The following is a 27,575-nucleotide window of genomic DNA, read 5'->3' on the forward strand; positions in this document are numbered from 1 at the left end:
AGCTTCCATTAGAATCAAATTTCCATGACTAAAACATTAACTGCAGGATTCCTGAGCTTGCTAGTAAGCCCACTTCTGTTCTACAGCAGGTATAAAATCTATCAGTGTCTTAAATGGGATTTTTAAAAAGAAAATAAATTAATATTGTGGCTAATAAGCAATCATGGGATTTCTGGATTTGTTTTCAAACAAAATTTCAATTTCAAAACAGATCTTGAGAAAATGGGACAGAGAATATCAAGAAACAGGCATAAAGCTCTTACAGAACACCACAATGACATTTCAAAACAGATTTGATGATTTGTATAAAACTTAGAGGTTAAATGTGTAAATTGGTATTCGATGTGTAATCCAGCAAATTCAAGCCATAATTTTATGTGCAGATGCACACATCTCTCTGTTGGTTTGTGTGCATTAGTCGGCTGTTCAAATGCAGAACAGTTTTTAAATTAAAGACAGAAGTATTCTCTAGATTCTTATTGTTGTAAAACATATAATGGTACTTCATAAGGTTTATAAGGAATATAGTTGTATAGTTAAATATCCCCCTCTATGACAGTCTGCAGCAAAAAAGGAAAAGAAAGTCTGAAGACCTGGCTTTGTGGCATTTCCATACATCAATTCCTCACATTATACAGGATTTCAAAGATACAGAATAGAAAGTGCTACCACCTATCAATTACAGTATCGTCCTTACTCGTGTAGAAACTAACTTGTTCCGCCTTCCACGTTCCACAGCCTCTCCTTTAGAAATGCAGCTTCTTTAAACTCCTTACTGCCAGTGACCCCATAAAGCAGTATATTAGTTGCCAAAGAAAGCTAAACAGAAATTAGTATTAGAACATTCTATAATAAAGAGCATTAACTTTGAATTAGAAATCCAACTGATAATTTCACAGCTGAGAAACAGACTTGATTTTTACTCCCAGCCACATCCTAAAGGTACCCCACAGCTCCATTCTTGGTGGGTTGTGGTGAAGGAGTTTCTGACTGGTCCTGCGAAGTGGCTGGAGTTGGCGTCTGTCTCTTTGCCAGTGATGAGACTTATTCTATTCCTATTCTGCTCAAAGAAGCAAAGGGGCTGGCTTAACTGTTGCAAAGCAATATTAGAACACAAAAGACAGAAAAATATGTTTAAGTTAAAAAAAAAAACAATCTTGTATGACACTTTCATACTCCTATCATCCTAAAGGGTTCTATGTCATGTTGTGGATTCTCTGTATGTGCAGCCAATGACCAATAAGTAATCAGTAACTGTGAACCAGACACAGAACAAATTTTATTTTGATAAAGGATGTTAGCCAGGGCATGGGAGTTATCCCCTCATTCCTCTAAAAATCTTCTCTAAAATCTTTAACTCTCAGATGTCCAGCAGTCAGAAATGGATTGAAAAGAAGAAATGAAAACCCCTTAATTTAACTCCGATGTGAATGCACAATTATCACCTAGAACCCACTTTAATAGTGTTTCTTCCTGAAAGAAAAATACAGTATCGACCTCAAAGCGATGGGATTATGCAAACAATATTTCAACACACTTTTGTTGTATACCAGTTCTAGACTAGCCTGGCAATAATTAGATGACAACCAGTTCTTGCCAGTACTAATATATTTGTACAGTACAAACATTGCCTGTTTAGTGCAAGGGGGTTTCTCCAGTATAAGAATGAATGTATAAAAAAATAGATATTGTTAGTATACAACACATTGATGACAGTTTTCCTATGTTGCCAAGACAAGCAAGTTGAATAGTTTTAACCATAGCATGCTGCAATGAGCAATTAATTTACCTAGATACAGGTCTTGAACAAGTAAAGTGAAAACTTACACAGATTTTGTAATTTTGGAAAAATGTTAGTGATTCTACCAGTGTTATATCTATCTGTGTTACGTCTGTATATCTGTCTACTGAAAGCATTTTAGTTTTTCGTATTATTTTAAGTGGGATTATTGTAGTAAAAATCCAACAGTGTCTGGATTTAAGCTCTGAGTTGAATATTCATTCACTTTAGTGAGAACTATGGTGAAATGTGATCAGTTTTCTGACCTATTTTGAAATTGGTGTTCTGCCAACTGGCATTTTGTTTGCACATCCAGATATTATCCACCATATGCTGACATGACATGATGATTGGTTCCGAAATGAAGTGGAATACTTGGCAAATAGAAATATATGGTACAAATAATACACTGCCTCTAGTCAGGAAAGCAAGCAGTCATTTTGAGAAGACGGAGAGGTTTTAAAATAACTTGAGGGTACACACTGCACAGAGCTGAATGAAAGCTCTCTAGGTCATGTTTTTTTACAGGTACGAGGGTCTCAAAGAATTATGAGATCAATTCCTTACAGAAGAAGATTCAAATCTGATACAGCAGTACTAATAGTAGTACTTCAATGGAAGATTAATTTGCATCTTAGGGAGAATTTGGCCCACATAGCTTCTTCCTCCTCTGGATTCCCCAACTCTTTCTTCTTGCCATCTGTTCTTTTTTCCCACTGCTCTGACTTGTCTTCCCGCCCAGTGATGTCTAAGTTATCTGCCTCTTCTGAGTTAAGATCACATTTTATTCAAGCTCCAGCCTAATTTTGTATTATTTCTCCTAACCTCTTCCTATTGAACTCTTATTTTTCTCCTAACTTGATGCTCCCATTAAACTTCTGCCTTCTATTCTGAACTGTAGGACCTCAAAAGAAAAAAAAAAAAAAAATCTTGTTCCTAAACAGGAAACAACCCAACTTTTTTCTTTTAATTCCTGTTTCCAAAGCCATGTTTTTGTTTTGCGTTCCTCCAGTGACTTCCATGTGTGTGCTCTCTAATGTAAAGCCTCAAAACATACATGTAAGTTATTGATTGATCTCTGCTGTTCTATCTTTTAATGTTGAACACTGTCTGCTTTTTTGTAATGAAATCTAAAAATTTTTAAAGCATTACATTAATCTGCCACTGTATTTCCTAAGGAATTTTGTTTTTCTGTTCCTGGGGGAATAGAGTGGGCAGAGAGACTTAATACAAATATTAAAAAAATACTTCTCTATAAACGTTCAACTAGATTTCAAAATGAGGCACCTAAATAGCACGCACTTCTGATGTTTATGTATTGCACTGCAAGCTTTGCTTGTGAAACATGAATGGATTTCAGCGCTTAATGCATAAACTTCACCCCTTGTGAAAACTCGAAGAGGACTAAGCCCATTTTAAAATCATGTTCTTCTTCAGAATAAATGATAACAACATAACAGCTAGCTTTCTTATTGCAATCATTTAAGCGTGCTCATATAGAAAAGACAAGAACTTGTAAGCAAAGGGACGAATGACCTTACCAGCATGCAAGTATGCCAGATCAGGATTTTCAATGTCTGGGTGTAGTTCTTTCAAGTGGTTACGAAACTCCACAGGGATATTGGTTCCATAGTCACATTTAGGACAGTTATACATTTTCACTCCTTCATGCTTTCCTGTATGTAAGATGTGTTTACGGATATTTTCAGCACAGTTAGACCTACAAAGTGATGAAAAAAAGAAATAAGTTATATAGCAATTTATTCCCTACTAGTTGTCCAAATAAAACCTAGCGTTATAACAGAAAATGAGTAGTCAGTACTCATTTTTCACTATCTGCCCAATTTTTGCATCCTCTTCAGTTTTGCATAAATGCTGTCCTTTGCATGAAGGCTCCCAAAGCTGTTTCAGGTAAACTGAGCAATACATCTGAACAGAAGCATTTAAAAATGAACAATTTTTTACATTTGCAAAAGAAAATTTTTATTTTTCTTGATGGTAGTCAGTGATGGACAGAAATTAAGCAAAAGTCTTTAACTTAGCAAAACTGAAACGCACAGATGCCTATAGCATTCCCAATGGAGCTCACATGAACCTTTCCTACGCAGTTCCTAGATTCCATAGGAGTTGCTGTGAATGATTATTGTAAGGATATTCCACCAACTCTCATCTCACCTTATGAACTGTTCCTAGAAAAGAGAACTGAATTGTTCAAGTTTATACCTTTTTGAAAATACACACAGATTCTGATTTATACCTTAAACACAGCTTTTGTGGAAGCAGTGGAGTTTTCATGCATAAAAGTCAGAATACATATACAATTAGTTTTATGCATTTCAAAGAAATGTTTCTAATGAAATTTCTGAAAAAAAAGTGAATAGAAAAAGAACTCACATTTCTTTTATCCACAGAGTAATTGATAATTATATATAATTATCAATCCACATAATCCATGATATGACAGTAATTTTTAATTTCCAGTCTTTAAAATTTTGCAGTCTTATTCCAAAATTATTTTGCATTAGAATTTGCTACTTATTCAAAGTCTGTGATGAATCCCATATAAAATATACTGCTTCTTCATTTATTTCAATCAGAAATAACCATTATATTTATTCTTGAATCAAAATAACGGCCTCTGTACAAATTCTTTTAGACTTTTAGTACTGTACACTATTAATATTGTCAAACTAAGAATAGTAATTCAGTTTAACTGAAAAAGGTACAAACACTCAAGTGAACACTTGAGTGTACATAATACTTCACAAATATTCAAATAAGACAACAGTAGTATTTTGAGTGACTGATTGTTTGCCTGTCACTGTTAGAAATACCACAGTAACAGGCACCTAAAAAAGGACCCCCAAAATAAACTGGAAGTAGCAGCTTGAAGTTCTGTTGGAGTGCTTGTCTCTCCCTTGGAGATGGTCATAGTAAAGCTGATATCTGCCTTACGGTGCTGCCAAAGCTCACCCTCTGTCATGTCCATCTGCTATATACCAGTGTAATGATCAGACTCCTGAGAATGTCAAAGATGACACTTATGTTCACTGAAAAATATGGGAAATATTGGTCCTCAGCATCTTTCAGGATTCAGCCCTAAAAAACTTACAATGGTCATAAATGTTGTTAAAATGAAACATGTGTTTTATTAAAAAGAAAAAAGGATAGTGTACACTGCAATGAAAGCAGGAGACAATCTGGTAACCTTCCACCATGGGTTATACTTCAAAGGGCAGTGGATTAAAGCAGAGCATGCAAATCTGAAAGAAAATATCTGTGTCCTTTTAGCTCAGCTCTCATACTATGTTAAGGAAAGATACAAAACTTTATACTTTGAAATATTTCTGTGAAATATATAAAGGATCTGTGGAAACCTATGTAAGAGTTGTGAAGAAAACCCAGCCTGTTCAACTCATAAAAGGCCAGTTCTACTTCCTTTGATTTGTAAATTTGCTCTAACCACTTTAAATGGAGCAATACCGATGTCTCATTTATTTAGTCATCAGTAAAAATCTGTGACTAAACATGCCAACATACTGATATATTCATCATGGGAAATAAAAATTTTAAAAAATGTATTTTTCCATGTGACGAGGCCAGAAAGGCTTAATCAGAAATGAGGGATATGAGATCACAAGGCATTACAAATGGCCTCTTGAATTAGGTTGCAGTGCAGCAATTGCAATCGTAACGTAAACCATGAAGGTAACAACTGGCAAATCCAAGCACTTTTGATGCCAAGTAATACTTTTAAATACGACATGACAAAAATGTACTGCATATAAAATGCTTTTTTAATTATTCAGTGTGCTTTGACTGTCTATTAGGAGTCTTCTCCTGAGTACTGTACAAGTATGTTCTTATATGTCTGACACAAAAAAAGCCCCACCAAAACTCTGTGCATGTGTGTACGTACATCACCTTGTCTCATATGACTAGACACAGAGGTCTGTGATTTTAAACAGCACTGTATTTTCATTAAAGCTATGCCATGATAAACATCTAACTAAAATACTATAGTGTTGCAATAGTGATGATAGTTAAGCATTTGACAGACTTTGTATTATAAAATTCATTTCCAGGAGTTTATAAACTTTGAGATAAAGATTCCCTTTGTTCTGAAACTTGGCAACGTAGAACCCAGCCCAAAAGAAATTGTTTGAGTAAAGTCTTTCTGTTCTTTGAGTTCCACTCTGAATTTCAGCCACAAACAAATAAATGCAGCTTTTGAGGCTAGCCTGTGTTCCAGTAAGGCTAAACCAGAAGTTTCCAAGTTAAATTACTATTCCTTAATGTAAGCCTGCTTTCGTCCTGACAATCCATTTTCCATTTTGAAAATCAAATGTATATATTTCTGGCAATTTTTCTATGCTCTGCAATAACAGGAAGGGCACTCATTAGAGAGACTTAATTAGTCTAAAGCTATAGTCTATGGGTTTGTATTCAATGCTGATGCAGAGAAGCACAGCAGAAACTTTGTTTTTTTTTCACATCTTGCAGTGAGCCTTCTTATCAGACATGAAGAAAGGTTTGAGACTCTATGCAAACAATAATTCTATTAAAGGGAAGTGGAAGGCCTGCATAGAGTTTTCAGTGTCCTGTCAGTGCTATACATGGTGAAAGAAGAGATGGGACGTGTTCCTAAGGCACGTTGCAGATGAACAGGAAGTGCGAGGAGCTGAAAAGCTCAGCCCATGCTTCCCGTGCAACGAGCCTGTATGACTTCCTCCATCAAAGACTGATATATTGGGAAGGGTGTAAGCCTACTTTCCACCGCACACGTCCAGGAGACCTCCCACATTTCTGTAAAGGACAATGCTGTGAAGTAAGGGAGATGGATGGCAAGTTTCTCCTGAGAAATGCAGCTACTGCTTAAGACGAAAGGAAAACCTCTTCTGGCTGAAGATAAAAAAGGGCTTTTATCTCTAATGTTCATCGCACAGCAATGTGTTCATATTGCTGTTCTAACTGCACATTTCATGTTGCCATTAGAAGTCCATTCCTAACAACCAGTTACCTCTCTTTCTTTTGCTGCTCTCAATAAATTAAAGGTTGCTGCATACTCAAATATCACAAACTGGAAATGACTTGTCAGTTGTAAAATTGTACTTTAGTCACAGAATCACAGAATGGTTGAGGTTGGAAGGCACCTCTGGAGGTTGTCTGGTCCAACCCCCCTGCTCAAGCATGGTCACCCAGAGCCAGTTGCCCAGGACCATGTCCAGGCGGCTCTTGAATATCTCCAAGGAAGGAGACTCCACAACCTCCCAGGGCAATCTGTGCCAGTGCTCAATCACCTCGCAGTGAAAAACTGTTTCCTGATGTTCAGAGGGAACCTCCTGTGTTTCAGTTTGTGCCCATTGCCTCTGATCCTGTCACTGGACACCACTGAAAAGAGCCTGGCTCCCTCTTCTTTACACCCTCCCCTCAGGTATTTATACATGCTGATGATATCGCCCCTGAGTTCTCTCTTCTCTAGGCTGAACAGTCCCAGCTCTCTCAGACTTTCCTTATTTGAGAGAGATGCTCCAGTGCCTTCATCATCTTAGTGCCCCTCTGCTGGACTCTTAAGTATGTCCATGTCTCTCTTGTACTAGGAGAACTGGACACAGCACTCCGGGTGTGGCCTCCCCAGTGCTGAGTAGAGGAGAAGGATCATCTCCCTTGACCTGCTGGCAGCAATCCTCCTAATGCAGCCCAGGATACAGTTAGCATTCTTTGCCACAAGGGTGTGTTGGTGGCCCATGCTCAACTTGGTGTCCACCAGGAACCCAAGTCCTTTTCTGCAAAGCTGCTTTCCAGCTGGTCAGACCCCAGCATATAGTGGTGCATGGGGTTGTTTCTCCCCAGATACAGGACTTGGCACTTTCCCTTGTTGAACTATATGAGGTTCCTACCAGCCCATTTCTCCAGCCTGTTGATGTCCCTCTGGATGGCAGCATGACCCTGGTGTAACAGCTACCCCTCCCAGTTTTGTGTCATCTGCAAACTTGCTGAGGGTAGACTCTGCCTCATCATCCAGATCATTAATGAAGATGTTGAAAAGGACGGGATCCAATATTGACCCCTGGGATACACTGCTAGTTACCGGCCTCCAACAGACTTCATGCCACTGTTCACCACCCTCTGGGCCTGCCCAGCTGTTCAACGTGAACAATGCATTCAAAAAAGTTTTAAGTTACTTTTGATGTCATTGTCACTTACGTAAGCAAATCTCACAATACTGATAATGAACTAGATAGGAACAGCATACCACAGCCAAAAAAGCTGGTAGGTATCATAACAGTGACTAATAGCCTCCAATGGACATCTCCAGTGGCACCCTACCACAATGAGGCTCAAAGCTTCTCCACAATGGGACCTAAAGCAAACTTTACTATTTCAAGGATGAGAACAAAACAGTTTATTCAAGTTTTCAGTGGTGACTGTGCTTGCACAGGCATCATCCATAGAGTGACAAGGAAGCCCAATGCCACATGCCACAACCCTCCACGCCCTTGTCTGCTTCTTAGCAGCATTGATCTGCTTTGCTAGGAGAGTAGAGTAAAGTGGAAAGTGAGGACTAGCATAAAATGCCCGGACATTTTGTCAGTGTGAGAATCTGTGGCCTTTGTTTACTTTGTCTTTCCTCTCCTATTGCCTCTCTGCTATTCTTATATATATCAAGTTCTGCTACCAAAAAATAGGGCATTGTGCTAAGAGCAAGAAACAGAGCGCCTGGGCTACAGGACAGTGGGAAAATACATGTTCCTAGTGCACAGAGCAGAAGTTCTCATAACTGCCTTCTTCCCTAAGCCAGAAAATACTGTTGTTCCTCTAGCCCCTAAAAGAAGTATAACTCTGCCCCTATGCAGACATTTTCTCAATTGCATTGGCAAACTATGCCAGATTCCTCAGCACAACTAGGTCCACCCCATTGAAAACAGCAGCACTGTTTGGGGTTCTGGGATGGCAGAGCACGGATGTGCACTTTGCAGGAGGCAGAAGTGGGAGGTCAAAGTCAGCAGCAGGGAAACACGGGAGGAATGATGAGCCTTGGAGCAAGTTTGGGCCAGAATGGTAAGCCTGAAGGTCCCCACAGTAAGTATTCCCCCGGCATCTCTTCCTTCTCTCCCATCTTGCAGGGCTCAGCCAGCCAGCCAGTTCTACCAGTGAGCAGTAAAAGCTGTAAGAAGGCAGGGCCTTGGGCACCCTTTCCCATGCAGAGGAGCTCAGCCCTGGCCTCATGGCTGGATGCAGGGGGTCGCGCTCTGCCCTTCTCCCAGCCAGCAGCACTGGTTTAAGCAGCCCATGTAAACAGTAGCTAAGTACAGAGCTGTGTCTGCCTGTTATCAGAGCTATTTGCTGTCCTCATCTTTTATGTGGCATTTTGGATAAAAATCATGAAGTAAGAGAAATTCATAAAACATCTTCTGTTAATTCTCAATTTGCCCATGCAGAATAGGAATGCTCCTATATTTTCTAAGGGTTTTGTACACAAGAATACATTAGCATTGTATTCAACGGCTAAATGAAATATAGCAGGAAGCAACCTATTTTTATTAAGACGTTTTACTAATAGGGAACTGAAATTAGAGCACTCTTCCATTATGAAGTGCCTGACATTTTCAGAAAGATGCTTATTGCAAGACATGGAAATGGAAGGTTTCAGAGGTGCAAATGAGGCAAAATGTTAATTATCTAGCACACTAAGTTTTAAAAATTTTAGCACCTTGTAGTGCTCTTGTTTGCACAAAATAAACCTTTTTCAAAAGGTTTTCTCCCGGACATTAGGTACAAATATCCTCTTTCTGCAGAAATGCGTATAACCTAAAGGACTTATGGCAGCTCCATGGATGTCACTATTTACAACATATAAACAATCACAGTGATACAACCAACCAAGTGAAAAGATTTCTATTTTTCCCCTGTTAGTCAGTATGAATCAAGTTCACTCTTATACAGAGAGCACTCTGAAGGTCTTCTGCACTGTTTATACCCCACTATGCAACCTGCAAGAAGTACACAGAAATTGCAGTATTTTGATTGAAAAATAGCAAAGTCCCCAGATACTTTCTTCCAGAAATACAAGCAGTTATGATGAAAGCAAACTGTATTATTTTATTATTATATTATTATTATATTGTATTGATGAAAGCAAACAATATGTATTATTGTAGATTCTTAACCTCAGTTATTCACCAAAAATTTGCAGGTGTTTCTTTCACAGAAAGTGCCACCTAACTTGAAAAACTGTCTTTAAATCAAAACTGCAATAATGTATTTAAACTAGAAAAGGAAAGCCACAGATTTTTGGAAATGCAAAGTCATACTGAACATGTAGCTTGATCTCATGGATAGCACTGTTCATAAAATGTTTGCCCAGTGATTCTTTCCTCAAACCCTAACTCTTTTTGGTACTAAAACATGATTTTCAGAGAAACACTGAAATCTGATGGAAAGCAACAGGGAATCCATTGTAATCGTAGGCAAATTACTGTATAGTTGATCACTCTCACTTTTACAAACTCTCATATTTCTCATATTCCTGCATCCAGCTAGCAGATAATGTTACATTTCCAACACATCTTGCTCAGATGAAGGATCCTCTGCTATCTGGACCTCTAGTGGATGAGCTACAGAGACCCAGTTCCTTTCATCTCACTTTGGGAAATCATCAGATTTTTCCTAAAAACTCCTTTCAGTTGTAAACGTTGCTTTAAACTTTGAGTACTAGAGCGCATTTCACACCAGTGCTGCGTGCAAGGATGCCATGACTGCCCCTGTGCTCAGCATTCTCCAGTTCCAGCCAGGAGTTCTGGGAGCTCCTGTTCACTCATTTATACACAGGAACCTTTCAGGTTTTTTTCAGCGTTACTGCTTCCCAAAATACAACCCTTCTAGCCTGCCTTTATTTCTTACTTGCATTAAACTGTATGAAAACTAGCATTCAGTAGAGTGACAGTAAACAACCTAATGGGCAATACTTTCTTGACAGGAAAGAAACAAATACCTCAATCTATGGTAATTACATTATACGAACAGGCTTATTCAATCAAAACCTTCACAATGACAGTCACTCTGCCCAACTTCTACAAAAAAAACCCCAGACAATAAACCAACCAAAAATTCTTCCCAGCATACTCAAGATTTATTTACATTTCTGTTTTTAAAATAGAATAAACTGATTGCCAGTTAACTCAAACTAGCTACAACATTATACACAATCTGCATACACCACTAGCACTCAGTTCAGATCACAAGTTTAAAACTTAAAAGTATGAGCTTACCTCCTCAATGCTACAGGTCAATACAGTATTGCACAAGAAATAGTAAAAAATAGAAAAATATCATGGCCAAAAATACATTCTGAAATGTGTTGAAACTAACATTATAGAACTGTAATCATTATTATACATTAACACACATATATAACATATATATTGCATATATATATATACGAGAAATGTGGTACATTTTCTCAGTCATCTTATTACTAGCATGCACTTGGGTTACTTTCTCCTTGCTCTTTTCCTTTAAAAGCAAAAATTCTACCTTTTATTTAGGTTTTAAAAGACTGGGGGAACAATCACATGAATACAAGTGCTGGCACTCTGCAACTGACCTCAATTATCAAGTGACTTACGATATTGCTGCCAGAATTAGCAGCATACAGCTCCATGGGAACTCAGGAGGTCAACCACAATGTACCCAGTGCCAGCTCAGTTCTGCCTATGTTGCTGCTGGCAAACATCTCTCTATGCTGTTCATAAAGACCTCTGGTGGACAGTGGCAATGAACTGCTGGGGGACAGCAACATCTTTACCACTATAGCTGTTTCTGCAGTGAACATTTGCCCACAGCTGATGCTTTTCAACCACACCAAGCTAAGATGACTGAAATACACATTCAGAGTGTCAAAAAAATGCATGCCCTACAATCTAGTGGCCACATGTATTGCCATGTTTTACATGTGCTGCCATGTATTGCCACTCAGAAAATATGAAGTAGCCCATAAAAGAGAGTACACTACATTTACATCTTTTAATGAGATTTTATGACACAGTCAGTTTCACAAAGAAAATAATAAAAATGTATTTGGGATTTATTCTGACAGTATTATAGTAACACCCAGGGATAACAATCGTAATGTTTTCTGCTTTTGTACATTTATAGCTTTGCATTTTTTTCTGTAATGATCTATTTGTTATGACATACAGTATGTGTGACAGATGTCCAATGCTGGCTGCTAAAAAGTAGCAGAGCCCTGTAGGGAAGCAGCAAAAACTTGTGCGTCAGCACTGAAAATGATGGAAGATTGATAATTACTGCTTGTGTCTCAGCTCCGTTCAGCAGACTAGCATGTCCAAATTGTAATCTGGCCACAGTTCTACCATTATATTTACAATGTATTGGAATAAAAATTTCCAATTTCAAATACGCGTGACATAAGGAATTGATTACGATAGCCAAAATGCACGCTTTTAAAGGCAAATTCAGGGTAACTGGAGATTCTGAAGGGAAATAAGAGGTGATGTACTCTAGTCTTGTTTACCTCTGAGGAATCTGTAAAGCCGGTTACAACCCTGCACAGTGAACAACAACCAAAGTATAAAACCAGTGCTGGCATCTAGATCTACTCCTGAATTTTCAGTCAGAATATTTTTCTCAAAAAAAAAAAAAAAAAGGCAAAAAAAAAAAGCTTAGTTCACAACACACTTCACAACATAAAGAAAACCTGATTTTTGCAGGAAAAAAAAAAAATCTCTGATTCCAAGGAAATAATGTCTTCCTGCCTTAAATGCTTCCATTAATTCTGCTTTCTACAGGAAGAAAAAGAAATAAAAAGGAACCTTCTAGACAGAAACCTGCAAATTACGTCCAAACTACTAGACTTGGGAGGAGCAGGTGGAAAGGGTGCAGAAAGGCAGGGAGATGTGCCTCAGCTCTCGACCTGTGCTGTGGTCCCCACCGCCCCGAGAGGTGCCGTGCAGAGCTGGGCTGCTCAGCTCCTGAGTCAGCCGAGTAGCTCTTTGGCGAGAGCTACAGTGTCTCCTTCTACTGACTAGAGAAAAAAAAAAGCAAAACCAAAAAAAGCGTTTTTTCACAGGACTGATCTGCTACTGAAAACTCACCATAACATTTGCTAGGACTCCTGGCTTCCGCCTCGCTGCAGGCAGAGTGGGGCCTGTAATGGCCTGGCTCTAGGGCCCTCTGGATCCACCTGCCTGCAGTGAGGGAAGCAGGTCTGCTGTGCACAGTGCACTGCTGCACCGTGTCAGCCAAGGTTTAAGTGGCAGAAATAGCAGGTGGAGTTCGTCTATTTCACAGTAACTGAGAATAATCACTCCATTGTTCATGAGCCTCCTCCCTCCCCCTTTCCTTTCTTGTTGGAGCAGACAGCATAAAAGAAAAGTTGGTCTGAGAAACAGCATCTCTGCAGTGGTGTAAGGATGGAGACCAGGCTTTAAGTATCATAGGCCCTGATTTAGCAAGGTACTTAGGCACTTGTGCAGCTTAAGTACAAGCAGCCCTACTGACTTCAAAAGAATGACTCACAAGCTTAAATTTATGTACATGATCAAATACCTTGCTGAAATGAGGCCATGGAAAGCATACATTTTTTAAAAAAGCTAGGATGAATTTAATTGAAGACACACTTCTTTCAACGTCAATTTTTTTCCCTATTGTACTTCTTTTAATGACCATATAAAGTAACTGAACAATTCTGTAGAGTCTGTTTGTATATCCTCAGGAACCCATAAAGTATTTTCACAAATATAAAAGTGCAGATGGAGCCTAAGAAAGGGTGTGGAGTCTATAGGCTGCACAAGATGAAACCAGACTCCTAATGTTGCAGGAGTCAGAAATTATAGCAACAGACCCTAAAGGCTGCCTGTCAATCTCAGATGCAGATGGCACTTCTTCCAACTGGCCTTTGTGTCAGTTCCTTCAGCCATTTTAGTGACAACACGGCTCCCTAGAGGGCAGATCCTGTTGCTTTGCAGCCTGGATTCATACCCAGGGCACTGTGGTCTCTATGATCTCTGCTCAAAGTAGGTTTTTTTTTTTAATGCTAATACATTGCCTCTTCTTGCCCTATCCCAGCCCCAACCCCCCATGCAAAAAGAGATGGTCATTTTCTTCCTCATTTCAAATGTTCCAATTTATCAATGGAATAAGCATTAATTGTCTGAAAGATTCACTGTTGTTATGCATACCAAAAGTATATATAAAATTCCCGCTAATAAAATTTGCAGATGACACTGTAATTGGTAGCATGATTAATAATGATGACACTGCAGTCATACAGAGCGAGCAGAACTGTTTCACAAGCTAGGCCTGTTCAGTCAAAACGTGTACACATACAACCACACGTTAGGTCTCACACCTTTGCACAACGCATGCAAGTAACTTACAGAATGCGATAACGCTGTGAAAAGCTGTGACACTGAAAATGATTTAGGGATTAGTGGACCAGCGGTTTAATGTGAGCTTCCAGTGTGATGCTTTAAGCGGAAAGGTCCCATGTCATCTTTAGGTGCATAAGCAAGGAAGTAGCAAGCAAATGTAAGGATGTAATGTTCTTTTTATGACACTGGATAAACTAATTCTAGAGTATCTACTTCCCATATTACTGCCTACATTTTAAAAAGGAAACAAACAGGCAAAAAATTATTATAAATAGAAATAGAAGTTAAGGGGGGAAAAAAACCCCAAACATTTAAATGAAAAAAACCTCTGTTTTGCTTATTACATTTGAGCTTGGGGCATGAGTAACTTAACAGGGAATAAATGTGTGATTAAGGGACACCTTAACTTAGAGAAAACCTGTAACAAAACCAAAACCAATGACTACAAGTTACAGTCAAATTCAAATGAGGAATAAAGCACAACTTCTTCAGCACTTACAGCAATTAACCTTTCACACAAGAGGAGTGGGCTCTCCAACTTTGCATGTTTTCATATCAAACCTGAATGTCTTCTAGACAATAAAACTTAGTCGAACACATCAGGCTCAGTACAGAGCAAACTGGAAAAAAACTATGCCGTTTGTTTTATGTATAAGGTCAGACTAGCTGAGCTTAAGGCTTTTTCTGGGCTCAAAGTCTACAAGAAGCACAGTTTAAGTCTGAAAAATGTCATTGTGAGGTCAGACATTTATTGTGTTTCCATGATGTCATGGAAATTTGTTCAGTCTGCAAATTAAAATATATTCTTCCTGGCTGTCAATACTGCAAAACCATCTTAGGTTCTGAAAGTCAAATTTGGTTCTTTAGTTGGAGGTATGATTGATTATCTGATCTAAAATCTGCCTTGAAAGTATGTATCGGAGAAACATAATTCTCTTCAGATTATGTCCTCATAATGCCATTGTCTGCACAAATATAAGTAAATGCAGCATTTGGCTCCGTACTTTGAGCTTACTTCACAGTCATCATTCACCCCAGGAAAACTGGTTTTAAGAGTAGGGAGCAAGCAAAACTTAATTTTTGTTCCTACAAGAGTACATTTGCCTACAAGGACGCCCTGCTGCTCAGTAAGAAATTGCAGTTTTCATGTAGCTAGGTTTTCACAGTAGACCTACACATCAAGTTGAATGTGCTGTGTACTTCACCAAGAGATACTGAAATGGAATACTGTTGAATGAAAGCACTGAACTATGTATTTGACTTACCTAGCATACCTAGTGCATATATGCAGAGTAAAACGTGTAAGATGATAGTTTCTAGCACTTCTACTTCAGACTATTCAAAGTCCCAGATAAGCTGTCTTGTAAAAGTATCAGCTTAAAATTAGACCACCCAGAACAGATAAATTATTACTGTTCTTTCAACAATACACAATTATGTCTAAATATTAGACACAGTATTTTAACTAGATGAGAAATCAGGGCAACACTGTAAATCTATTGATTGAGAATAGGAACTGCCTGAATGGTATTGCTTCAAAAAGCTGATCTAGTACCCAGGAAGAAAAAAAAATTTAAACACCAGGGAAAAGCCTTCTGAATGCCAATGAAATTCTGTCATATTGAGGAATTTTATAGACCAATGCCAAATAAATTATCCGATGATCACGTATGCAAAGGTTCTGTCTTAGTCTTAAAGAAAAAAAACCCACATAAAAATAAAACCCATCATATTACATGAAAATAAACTTCTTTCATTTAGTATAGATGGCCTTATGGACTTGCCTTTTTTCCCCACAGAGGGTTAACATGAAAAGAGGCAAAAATGGTAAAATATGAAACTTGTTCTTTGGCTTCATTTTTCACATTCCTGTATCATACTACAGCAGAAACTAATGAACTTGCTCATCTTCGAAAGCCTTTTTGCATGCTTCTTCCTTCACCCTTAACTCTGATCCTTGCAGATCTTCCCTTATGTGTGTGCCAATTTTACTGGTATAATATGTGCACTTTTATTAGTTGTGTTCTGATGATTTCTACTGAGAGATACTTAAAGCTTATACAAGTCAAAAACTATTTTATCACTTCTGAAGAAAACTAATAGGGCAGAGTCACTGAATGATAAGAGAGAGAGACCACTGAATTTATTTAATAATCCATGTCCATTTCACAAAAATGGCCTGTGTAATCCTTTTAAAAATAATAACCTGTTCATTTCAGACCTTGCACAATGCTTCTCTTTGTCCCTTGTAAGTCTCTCAAATGTCTTATTTTAAAGGAATATATAGTACTCCCGGAAGACATTTTCCCATTTCTATTCTCTTCAACTCCTGTGAGCCCTTGTTCTGTGTGATAAGGCAATCTCCTTCGGGATCTGAGCTGTGTAGTTTCGCACCACGAGTGACAAGGACTCGACTTGAATAACTGCTGTGCGCAGGTTGTAATTATGTCAGCTGGAGTGTTGAACAAGGGGACTGATTAATGTGAGCCCCAGCCCAGGCACAGTCCCCATCAAAACCTTCGTGCAGGCCAGCAGTGGGGATGGGTTAAAGCAGAAAGACAAAACATGCTGTATCGTCCATGATAGATGAATTGCTCCAACAGTCTTCAGGCAGATGTTCCAGGACAGTATAATATACAATTACTCTGCCTTATCACCTTCCCAGGGACAATAAAGCTTCCTCCTTCTATAGCTCATGTGAGTGAAGGCAAAATTAGTTTTACTTTTACAACACTGACTCACTTATCATGTTGCCTTGATTGTGCTTTTACAGCTAAAGAAAACATATATTCCACTCTTAAACGAAAAAAAAACCCCACCAAAAAACCCCTACACTCCTCACCTTTTATATAAAACCAAACGATTCCTTTGAATCTCTTTTGCATCATAGTAATACAGTCCTTAAAGGGCTAATTCAGTACTTTATTCTAGGGAACACAACTAACTTTAGAACAACTGGACCTATTAATAGGCTTAATGTTATATGTATGTATACAAAGGTACATTACTGAACCAAGTCAGAATGCACAGATAATAAAAAATACATAGGTTTTGTACAAAAGATGCCTATGTGAATAACATGCCTTTAGTGACTATTTTAACTAAGGACTATTTCTAAAAATACCACAGTACTCTTGTAAAACAATTCTTTGAGAAGTCATTAATCCACATACCTCTTTAAAGGCCACAAGAGTTTACTGTGTAACTGTTATAAATAATCCAAGTATTTTCCAAACAGTAAGCATAAATTAAATAAATAATAGAAATTTAGGAAGAAAACTATATATATGTATTTGGTTCCTTTTTATTATCAGATGTATACAGATTTCTTTTGCTGCTGGGATGGAAGTAGTCCGTACGTTCCAGGGATATTTCCAAGAGTTTACAGAACAGCAGAAGAATATAGCTCATAATATCCTGATATCCTTTCTTTCTAAATACTGGGTGGTTATAGATCAAGAAGCTGTGCTTTAAAGAAAAGAGTCTAAATAGTTCCACTTGCATTCCAAGATGCATTGCTTTCAGTACTACCCTTCCTTCAGCTATATAACAATGACATGACCTCAAAAAACCAAACCGAAACAAAAAAATGCACCCAAAAATGCATTTAGAGAGGCACATATTTGAAGGTCAGTTTTAAAAACACAACCAGACTAAAACAGCAAAGGCTGAGCCTGATGATACTTAAGACTGCACATGTATTTGAAAAATTCTATTTATATGCATTTAGTTCTCATGAAAGGTATTTGATTACTAGTCCTAGAAATGAGAGATGAGATTTTCCAAGGAGACTATGGGAATTAGGCACTGACATTGCACTTCAACTGAATGCAGGCTCCCAGCTGTTCAGGCTTCTTTGAGGTTTTAGCCATTAAACGGTATCACAGTCTTGGCAACAGTAGGGTTTCACCATAAGGGTACAGGCTTTCCTATACTCCTATGGTGAAACGCAATCCTATGTTTACAATGCAAAAACTGGCTCCAAGAAAGCTGGTATGTTCCCACTGCACAGCATAATGACTTTAGAGCATAGCATGACAGAATGATGTTACGCCACTCACTGCATGGAGGAACAACAGAAAAATCAGTCTCGGCCTCAGAAAAATTACAGTCTAAGCATTGAAAAGGACATGACAATCAGAAAATAGGCAAAAAGAGTAGTAATAGGTTTGGGAGACAGGGTATCAGTAAAACAGGTTAGAAATAAGCTTCTGTCTCATTTAAGTGCACTGTTGGGCACAGCAATACTAGAAGGCAACCTAGTCAAATTCCCAATACAATTAATGGAGATAAGAAAGAACTAATGTAGGTCTCAAGATTTGCTTAAATTAGATGTCTACTTTTTCTAAAGAAAGGGTAGGTAGCCAATATGAAACATCAGGAGCTCCCACCTGCTCAGGAAAAGGAAACACTGGTGTCCCTAACTTTCTGGAAATTAAGGCACTATTCTAGAAAGTAGAACTCCTGAGTTTTGGGCTGCCTTTACCTTGAGGAGGGCTCAGTCCAGTTCTCCTCTATCCCAGGAAAGTGTATTAGCTGGCATGAAATATCCTGCACATACCCTTTCTCTTGAAACTCTGCCAATGGACAGTGAGGAACTGCCAGGAGCCAAAAGCAGATCTAATCCCCGTTTTCAGAATTCTTCTTCTGTTTTCAGTTATGTTCCCCATATAACTTCCCTACAAAATCCAAACAACAGGCTCCCAAGCCTGTGTTCCGTGCCCCTTCAGCTGAGAATCCTAAACAATAACTAGAATCAGGCTGCGGACAGCACTGTCGTTATTGATTAAATGAATTCTAGCTTCTCTAATTTTCAGGCCTCTAACACATACCCAAGAATACAGGAATAGGAGCCTCTTCACCTAAAAGGTGTACCAAAAGCCTTGAGGCAAGATACCCATCTCCCTAGGACAGAGACTTCTGAGCACGTGTCAGTGATTTCACTTAGTTGTGCAAGAACTTGCAAACTCAGTAGAGAGGGAAGTGAAAAACAGCAACTCCTAAAGGAGTAGCTGCTTTTGGATTTAGATGTTCTTTGGCATGATTTAGGGGATTGGGATCCGCTCTGCAAAGCTGACTGGAAACGAAGTATCTGGGTACTTGGTCCCACAATCTACTTGCCGAGTTTAACTTTTTTACTGTTCAAGATACAAAGTCTTGTGAAAGATGGTGCCAACTCCCTGGCTTTCCATTTCTCTTTTAAGCAGCAAGTACTTCATGACAGACGGAGAATCGTTGCTTCACTGAGGACATGGAGGTGATGTGATTAACATCAGTGGGGCCAGGACTTTAAGCACTGTCTCTATTTTTGTTTTATAGCATCAACCCCATGACAGTAGACGCTATCCAGCCAGTGAGAGCTGACTCCCAACTGAGCTATGAAGCAGAGATGCTTAGATGGAGAGGGGCTTAGTTATCATCCTTTCCGTTACAGTACTCCTGCCCTGCTACTGGTGAACTGAAACTAAAAATGGGCACTACAGAGCAGGGAAAGAAAGTAAAGATTCTCTTGACATTATGTTGTACTGTTCTGAGGGAAAAGAGATCCAAATATAAAGAATGCAGCCAGGAACAGATGCGGGTGGACAAGAACTCAGCTAGAACAAACAAATGCTGTATTTGCTTTTCAGCATACACTTCTGCAACCTACAGCACTAATAGAGCTAGCATCACCCAATACTGTATACTCATCTCTCACCTCTTGCACCACCACCAGGCAACACAGAGCAGTTCCCAAAAGCTGCACTCATGGGCCTTGATTGGCCTGATTGCCTGACTTGATGTTGCTGCTTTTATTTAAACCGAATGGATAGTAGCCACCTGCTTTGCCCTCGCAAGGGCTCAGATTTAGGTCTTCCCTCTCTAGTCTGGCACAGACTTGAACAAATCTGATACAAATTCCTTTATCTTTGAAACCTTTCTTCTACTTGAGAGTATTTTTATTGCTCCTCAAAACGACTACATTTTAGCATACAAAAATCAATCAGCTAAATACCGTATGACTGTGCTATAATTTATTAGTGCTGATCAAAATCTTAAAGGCTGAGTAATTAAAATTCAAATTAAAATGTGATGAAAGTCCCATTTAGTCACCTAAATGAAGAGGCTGAATTCCAAATAGGTACAGAGCCACTGGGCCCCACATGAGATAAGAATTCGTGGCTGCTCAGTATCACTAAAAACATGTAAAAAGAACTTAGTATGTGTTCAAACTTTGCTTCTTTTCCTCATGTAAATGCATCTATCTAGACCTATGCATTATGTCACAGTTCGTCAGTAAATGACCTAAAGAAAATAGAAGAAATGCCAAAGAAAGCACTTGCAGAATAATCTCTCCATATAACGGGAAGCTTCTTCCTATTCACTGACTGACTAAGAAATGTCAGTGCTCTCAGTCTCAGGGGTACAGATCTCTTCCAAAGAATCTCTTTTCTAAAGAAAAACATAGATAGCTGGGTGTGTTCTCTTTATCCTTAAAAATACCTTTCAAGTTTTAACTTTTAAAATGATCTGTCCTGACAACTTGCAACAAACGGTTAATTTGGGACCCAAAAACATTGATACATGAGCACTGTACCAACTGAAGCATGGTTTCCTATGGATTCTTGCCCTGTTCACTCAATCTCCCAACACAGTAACAGCAGCTCCCCAACATGTCCTTCAAGATACTCCCATCAGGCAAGAAAAACCAGCTGTGCTGGGTGGTGAGCCTGGAACAATACACTGGCTGGTTGTAAGAGAGAAGAATGCATGAGAGCTGAATTTTGCCTGCCTGTTCCTCACTGATTTTTTTTTCTCTCCTCTCCTCATCCACCTCTTTCAGGAAACATGTAGGAACTTAAATTATCTCAGCAACTACTACGGGGTGTCAGTTTTGACTGAAACTGGCCAACAGCTTAAAAAGTTATTAAAGAAACTGACAGAAGATGGATGGATGGGCTGGTGTAAGTCTCAGAATAAGTTAGGGACATCAGGCTAAAAATCAATCCTCGTCAATTGATCTACAAAAATTGCCTTTTTGAACTAAAGACACATCTCTTTCTTGAAAAGAAAACAAATTACTAATGGCTTTTTATATGTTAGAATACACATAGCAGATATCTCCAAAATTTGCTAATGGAAATGGTTCTCTGTATTTTACCAAGAGATTGTTAACAAAAAGACATATGAAATACCACATTTTTCTAATGAAAAATCAACAGAACATAGGAATTCATTTTGATAATCACAATACCTTCTGCAACTTCAAAATGATTTTAAGCATTGTTTGCCCTGTAGACCGTACATGCAAAATTTCAACAGAAACGTTTTGAGGAAGGCTCAGTATGGGAAGACGTTCCACACGGGATTTCTAGCAGAACAAATTACGTCCTTGACTACAGTTGTTAGAGAGAATCCATAATTATCTTGAACAGGGATTGAAGAAGAGTGCACTGAAGTTACAAATATAAAGCTATAAATACTATATTTTAAGGGGTACCAGTAATATCACAATGAACTAGTAGGATGATGTTCAGGCAGTTTATGATGTCACTAGAACCACTCGATGTATTTATAGGATTAGAATACAAATAATTTTACAGTATTATGAACTGCAGAGTTTCTAGTTGCGTGTTTTTTAAATAACATCACTAAAAATATAAAAAGATAGCAATGCTGAAGAACATCAGCAGAAGTGTTACTTTAAAGAATTATTTAAAAATACGCATATATGTGTATGGACCTATATTCTAGGAATCATGGTGAGCTGGGCAGTTTGCTTAAGTGGAAGGAAAAACAAACCAGAACTGGACTGGAAGTCAGCTGGCCTGAGGTACGGAGCAACCTGCAGCTGTGCTACCAACCCTGGGAGCACCAGCGAGATCTGGGCAGTCTTTGAGAGTCAAAAGTCACCTTGCAACCTCCTCTTTATTTCAGGAAGAATAATCAATTTGCTCTCAGGCTATGAACAGCAGCAGCTATTTCCTATCCCTCTCAGTTCCCACTACCTCCCTATTTCAGTTCATTTACAGAAGGAGGTGGGAAAATACCGAGGAATGTCTCCACTCACTCCAATCCCCTGGCCCATGGGGGTGGGAGAAGGGAGAACAGCATTGCACCAGCTTGTTTCTCCTGGCACACTAAGCCTCAGCATGTATAACCTGTGAGGGGAAGATGAGGAGTGCTGTACAGACCTCATCTTTTCTCTGAGGATGTAAAATGAGAAGCAATTGCTTTGACCCAAGGCATCCAAGAATGCAGAACAACCTTTTTCACATATATTTTGGATTCTGTTTTCTTCCCTTAATTATTTTTCCATTGTTAAAAGAACATATTTAAAAAGAAATTAAAACACAAAATTCAGGTACATGTAGTATGCAACAGGTTAAAGACAAATGTTAAATAAACAAACCAAATATAATAAACACATTCAATGAATGCTACTACCACCACTTTATTAATAGGCAGAAAGGAAACTGGAAACTAAAATGCTAACTGACCACACCTGGCATGTGCAAATATCTATAAGATTTTTTTAAAGAGGTTTTCAAACAACAAAAACAACAATAACACCAGAGCAGCACCCCATCACTTGCTATAACAAAACAGAGGGCTTTATGTGCTGGCTTTTATAAAGCGAGTTCCTAAGAAGTCTCAGCAATATCTACACCTGCTAATCAGACCTAAACAGGCCTACCAAAACCACAAAGACCATCCCAATCAGGGACAAAATAGCTATAACAAGCAACTTAATAAGTTACTTGGACAATAGGCTCCTCTCCAGACTGTCTCTTTGTAAGTAAAGCCTCAAGTGAAATACATCCCTGATCCATGACTTATGAGAATAAAGTAGAGTATCATACAACAGTTTCTGCAAAATGGTTTTAGGGAAGGCAAGTTGTTGTATACGAAATGGCCTGTCTTCCCTACACCACATTTTCCTACAGGGAATGCACTGTCTTCTCCCAGCAGCTCAGGAAAGAGAAAAGGCGACTGATGGTATGGAGAGCTGCAAGGCACATGCAAACCTTGAGACAAACTCTCCTTGTTCATGCCAAGGCTTTTACTGGCCAAACCTAAACAGCAGCTTTGAACCCATGGGTTGTGAAGCAACATCCCACAAACTCCAAGCTCCCAAATCTCTGATGCCTCTGTCTCCAGAGGCTCTCTGTCTAGAGAGCTGAAGATCTCAGAGACGGGCTTTCAGTCCGTAGGGGTTCCCCACCACACTGGGCCAGGAGCACCAGCCTCCCCAAACCCCAGGTGCCAACTCTGCCCCAGAGCGTCAGTCCCACCATATTGTATTGTGGCCCCTGGAAAACACCCTCCAGCCACACTCACTGCAAAAGTGCAGGCCTGGCACATTGAGCCCACAGCTTCCACTTTTGAGGCAGAGGCTTTGGTACCTGCATTCCCAAAGTGCCCCAACATACCACTCCAGGGCAATTTGGGCAGAAGCTGTCACAAAGACAAGGACAACTCTGCTGGAATGTGCAAGCGATTTTATTTAGCTTCAATAAATCAGGAGTTTCTAACAAAGCCATATTTATTTGGAAAATTGCTCACCAATTCTAATGCATTAGAAGTATCTAAGTAGCAAGTTTTTCTCAAACAAAAAAGCTCAGTATTTTCCTCTTCTTTCCTCCCTTTCTTTACTTTCTATTCAACAATTCTTTTCTTTCTCTCATTTTCATCAGCCTTTAAAGGAAAAAAAAAACCTTTCCCTTTCTCCCCCTTGCACTAGGCTACAACTCTTTCTGGAACTACTTCTGAACTGAATTTGCTTTCTGTCACTTCCCAACATTTAAATCTGTTCTGTATGTCACATATGAAGGAGGAAGAGGTAAGGCTGTCACAAAGACAGCATTAATACAGAAACTTTTTTACATGGTACTAGCCATATTGCCTGGAGAATAAACCACTCATAACACAACAGGCTAGTGTATTAATTTCATCTCAAAGGCCTGTAACACTACCAAAATATTTTCAGATTGCTAACTACCAGCCAGGTAGTTAGCTGGTAGTTAGCAATAATAATTCCTTGTAGATTTGACCACCCCCAAAGATAGCTTTGGCCCTTTTGTAATGACTGGATTGGGGATTAAGGAATGGTAAAAGAAACAAACGTTTATTTTTTGTTCTGTGTTAACAGGCAAGAGCAAAGAAAACATAGATAGTTGCTTTAGCCTTTTTTTAAACCACTTTTTACCTAAATGGGTCATATGAATTAAGTTATGATGCCAATGATTCTTTTTAGTTCAAATTAATCCAACAAATGAAAGTTTATTTGTAGACGTAAAAGATCTTCACTGTACATTTTTATCAGAAGCACTGTAAGAACAGGAAATTACAAGTCTTTTTTGTTACTAAAATCTATATTAAGACCATAGCCTTGCCATTCATCTTGAGGTTAGTACTAAAATTTTATTTACTATCAAAATACAACTTACTTAAGATTATTTTAGTTTGAAATATATGCTGGTGTTCCAGATTTATAAACATTAATTAACTATATATTAATATAAATATAGGTATATTTATTATATTTATGCTCCTTAAGAAAGAAGAACAGATAAAACAGTGATGATTGCATGTGATAGGGAAAAAGAAGTGTGAGGACAGGGAGAAGATAAAATGTGATAATAGAAGACATTAGTTACATTAGTCTGTCCACTGCATGAAGTGGTCTTACTCATATTTTCTAAACACCAAATACTTCAGGTTTTGGGTTAAGTGTATTGGACTCTGATTAAAAAAAAAAGAGCATCAGTTCAGCAGGGGAGAGGCTGCATAAGAAGAAAAGTTTAGGGACAAAGCCCGAATTGAACAGCAAGGGGGAGACAGTAACTACGGAAACAAATCGGGAACCTGAGAATGTTTTTGCAGAACTTAAATCAAAGTGTGAACAAACTGAGAGAGTGCTGAGCTAGGATCACAACAGGCTGCAACAGAGAGAAGCTGCTGCAAGTTAAAACTATATAGGAATTTTTACATCAATATCAAAATAGCTGCATGTCTCAGTAACATTAAACTCAGTGGTCATCTCTGAGTAGTTTAGCATGGCATTTAGGCCATACATCACTTAAAAGTTGTTCTTCAAAGGACTCAATCCAAAATGAGGCTAGAATAGTATTATCAATGCTTGCAATTGCATCAATGGTTTAAATATACTCGGGTGGATCCTTAAAGTCCCAAGTCCAGTGGTTCACTGTTAGCACAAGAATCACAGATTCACTGAATTAAAAGGGTAATTTTTAATTCCTCTTACTTCGAGTGGCCACAGGAAAAAAAAAGGGAAAACAGGAACAAATAAATAAAAAGAAATAAGAAAAAAACAACAAAAGAAGCTTGAGTTACCAATGCTCATGGAATTATTGATGGATTTCCATATCGTAATGAATAAGTATTATTCATTAAAATAAATAAAAATCCATATTACCCTTCTACCAAGTAGAGTGCATTTACTATACTATTAATTAAAAATACGGAAAGCCAAGGACTTCACAAAGTGACTACACTATTGCATGCTGTGCAAAAGCCTCTTAACAGGGCAATTTCATTGTGGACCATAGTCATCAAGTCTACATACACCAATACATTTGTATGTGTGCGTACATATACGTCTTTTTTTAAGAAACAATCATGTTTTCTAATAAGCATACATTCTCTTAAGCAGTCCATGCAGAGACATTGGCATCTGGCAGGGAGGACAGGGAGAGCTGCGAGAGAGGGAGTTTAAGTTCTTTTGTATGCTGCCGCCAACACGATTCTCCAAAATTGCAGAGACAGGATTTCTCGGTCAGTGCAGACAGCATACACGTCTCCCAGCGAGGGCCATAGCATTATTTGTGTGCTCTCTGGTTCTACAAGTTTCTGAATGTTAGGAACCACATCTGAAGTCAAGTCTCTTGGTTAACATGAGAGCTGATCTGTATTTTGCACTATCACATTGCATATTTTTATTCTGAGTTCACCATATGAACTATTTGCTATAACTTAGGTGAATATAAGATGTTTTATTAAGCAACAGAAACATCATAAAGGGAATAATACTAACTATTGTTTTGTATGCCATGTATACACTAGAATAGTTAAACTGCTTTTGCAGCTATATCTAAATTTTATTTCAGATTATTTTTCTTTTATAGACTTAAATGCTACAGCATATTTTATTCCAGATTAATAGAAATATTACCAAATATTGTATCTGAATGTTTATTAAAAACTAAGGGCTGAATAATATTCTGAGGAGTTTGCATCTGGGAACCATGCCCATGCACTGACAGAATTTCTCTCTAAACTTCTATCTTCATTTGTTTATAAGTCTGCTAGCACAAGGCACTGGATATCTTCAACTCCTGCTGCTGATCACAACAGAAGCTTAAGTGCTTCCTGAAGGCCCAGTTTGCTCTATTACATGCATGCATTACTGTACTGTCCTTAGCAATTTCTTATTAGCACAAAGTATATGCACTTTTTTTGCCCAATTCTGCCTTTGTGATATATAAAACAGTGTTTTTCCATAGCGCAGTGGTGGTTGCCACTTGGAGTCCTCATCAGCCTAATGTTCCATACAGTTGTATAACCTAGTTATTTCCTATACATGCATATTAAATTTCACTGGTTACAAAGAGCATATTAATGTTTTAATGATAAATACACTGTTTCATCATTTTATGTAGAAGTTGCCTTAACAGCCTTTCAGTTTTGCTACAAGTAAGTACATATTGTTACCTCAGCATTTAGAGTAGTCCCTAGTTATCCTTGATATAACTAGGGAATAGTGCACAGCTGATGCAATCAGACCAAGACAACTAAAAGTTATTAAATTCACCAAAATAAACAGAGAAAACACTTACTTTGCACATTCTTATGACTTAGGTGCAAATCCTGGAGTGTATTATAAACTGGTCTTTACAACCTATGAACAGATACTATAAGTCAGAGGGAAATAGGAACTCCCTAGGGATGCTGTCCAAAAAAAGAAAAGTAGCCCCTGTGGAGTCACTCCCCCTAAGTCATGCTGCCGCTGCTGCTGAAAATATGCAATGAATCCTTCTGCAGTTGGAATTTCAGATGCCATAATCCCTTAGAGAATGTTGTCTAATTATTTTATTATGCATAATAAATGTAAAATATTTATTTTAGCTTACATAATTATATTAAAAATGTATGCTATTTATTCTCAGTCTTGTAAGACATCATTCACAAGTCATATACTTTATAGAAAGGTGCATTTACGGAATTAATGCTGTTTGCTGGCCTGGCTGTTTGTTTTATGTAGCTTCTAAACCCTCTTATCTATGGAGGTGGAACATCAGCAGTCCCCTGGATGTTGCCCTCTATTCACTCCTTCCCCCCACTGCCACAGGTACTCTACGCAAAATTAACCATACAGTGGAATCCCAGAGAAACAAGAG

The 27,575-nt window shown here is 38.4% G+C and overlaps 1 protein-coding gene across 1 annotated transcript in view; it reads right to left on the bottom strand.

The window, feature by feature from the left end:
* Positions 1-27,575, bottom strand: part of ZNF407 (zinc finger protein 407) — a 350,859-nt gene that overhangs the window by 101,287 nt on the left and 221,997 nt on the right. Inside the window, exon 9 of the mRNA XM_009276673.1 lies at positions 3,322-3,500. Coding sequence (XP_009274948.1) covers positions 3,322-3,500 — 179 coding nt within the window. The remainder of the gene's footprint in view (positions 1-3,321; positions 3,501-27,575) is intronic.

This window comes from Aptenodytes forsteri, unplaced genomic scaffold (genome assembly GCF_000699145.1).
Source record: "Aptenodytes forsteri isolate BGI_AS27 unplaced genomic scaffold, ASM69914v1 Scaffold97, whole genome shotgun sequence".
NCBI lineage: Eukaryota > Metazoa > Chordata > Aves > Sphenisciformes > Spheniscidae > Aptenodytes > Aptenodytes forsteri.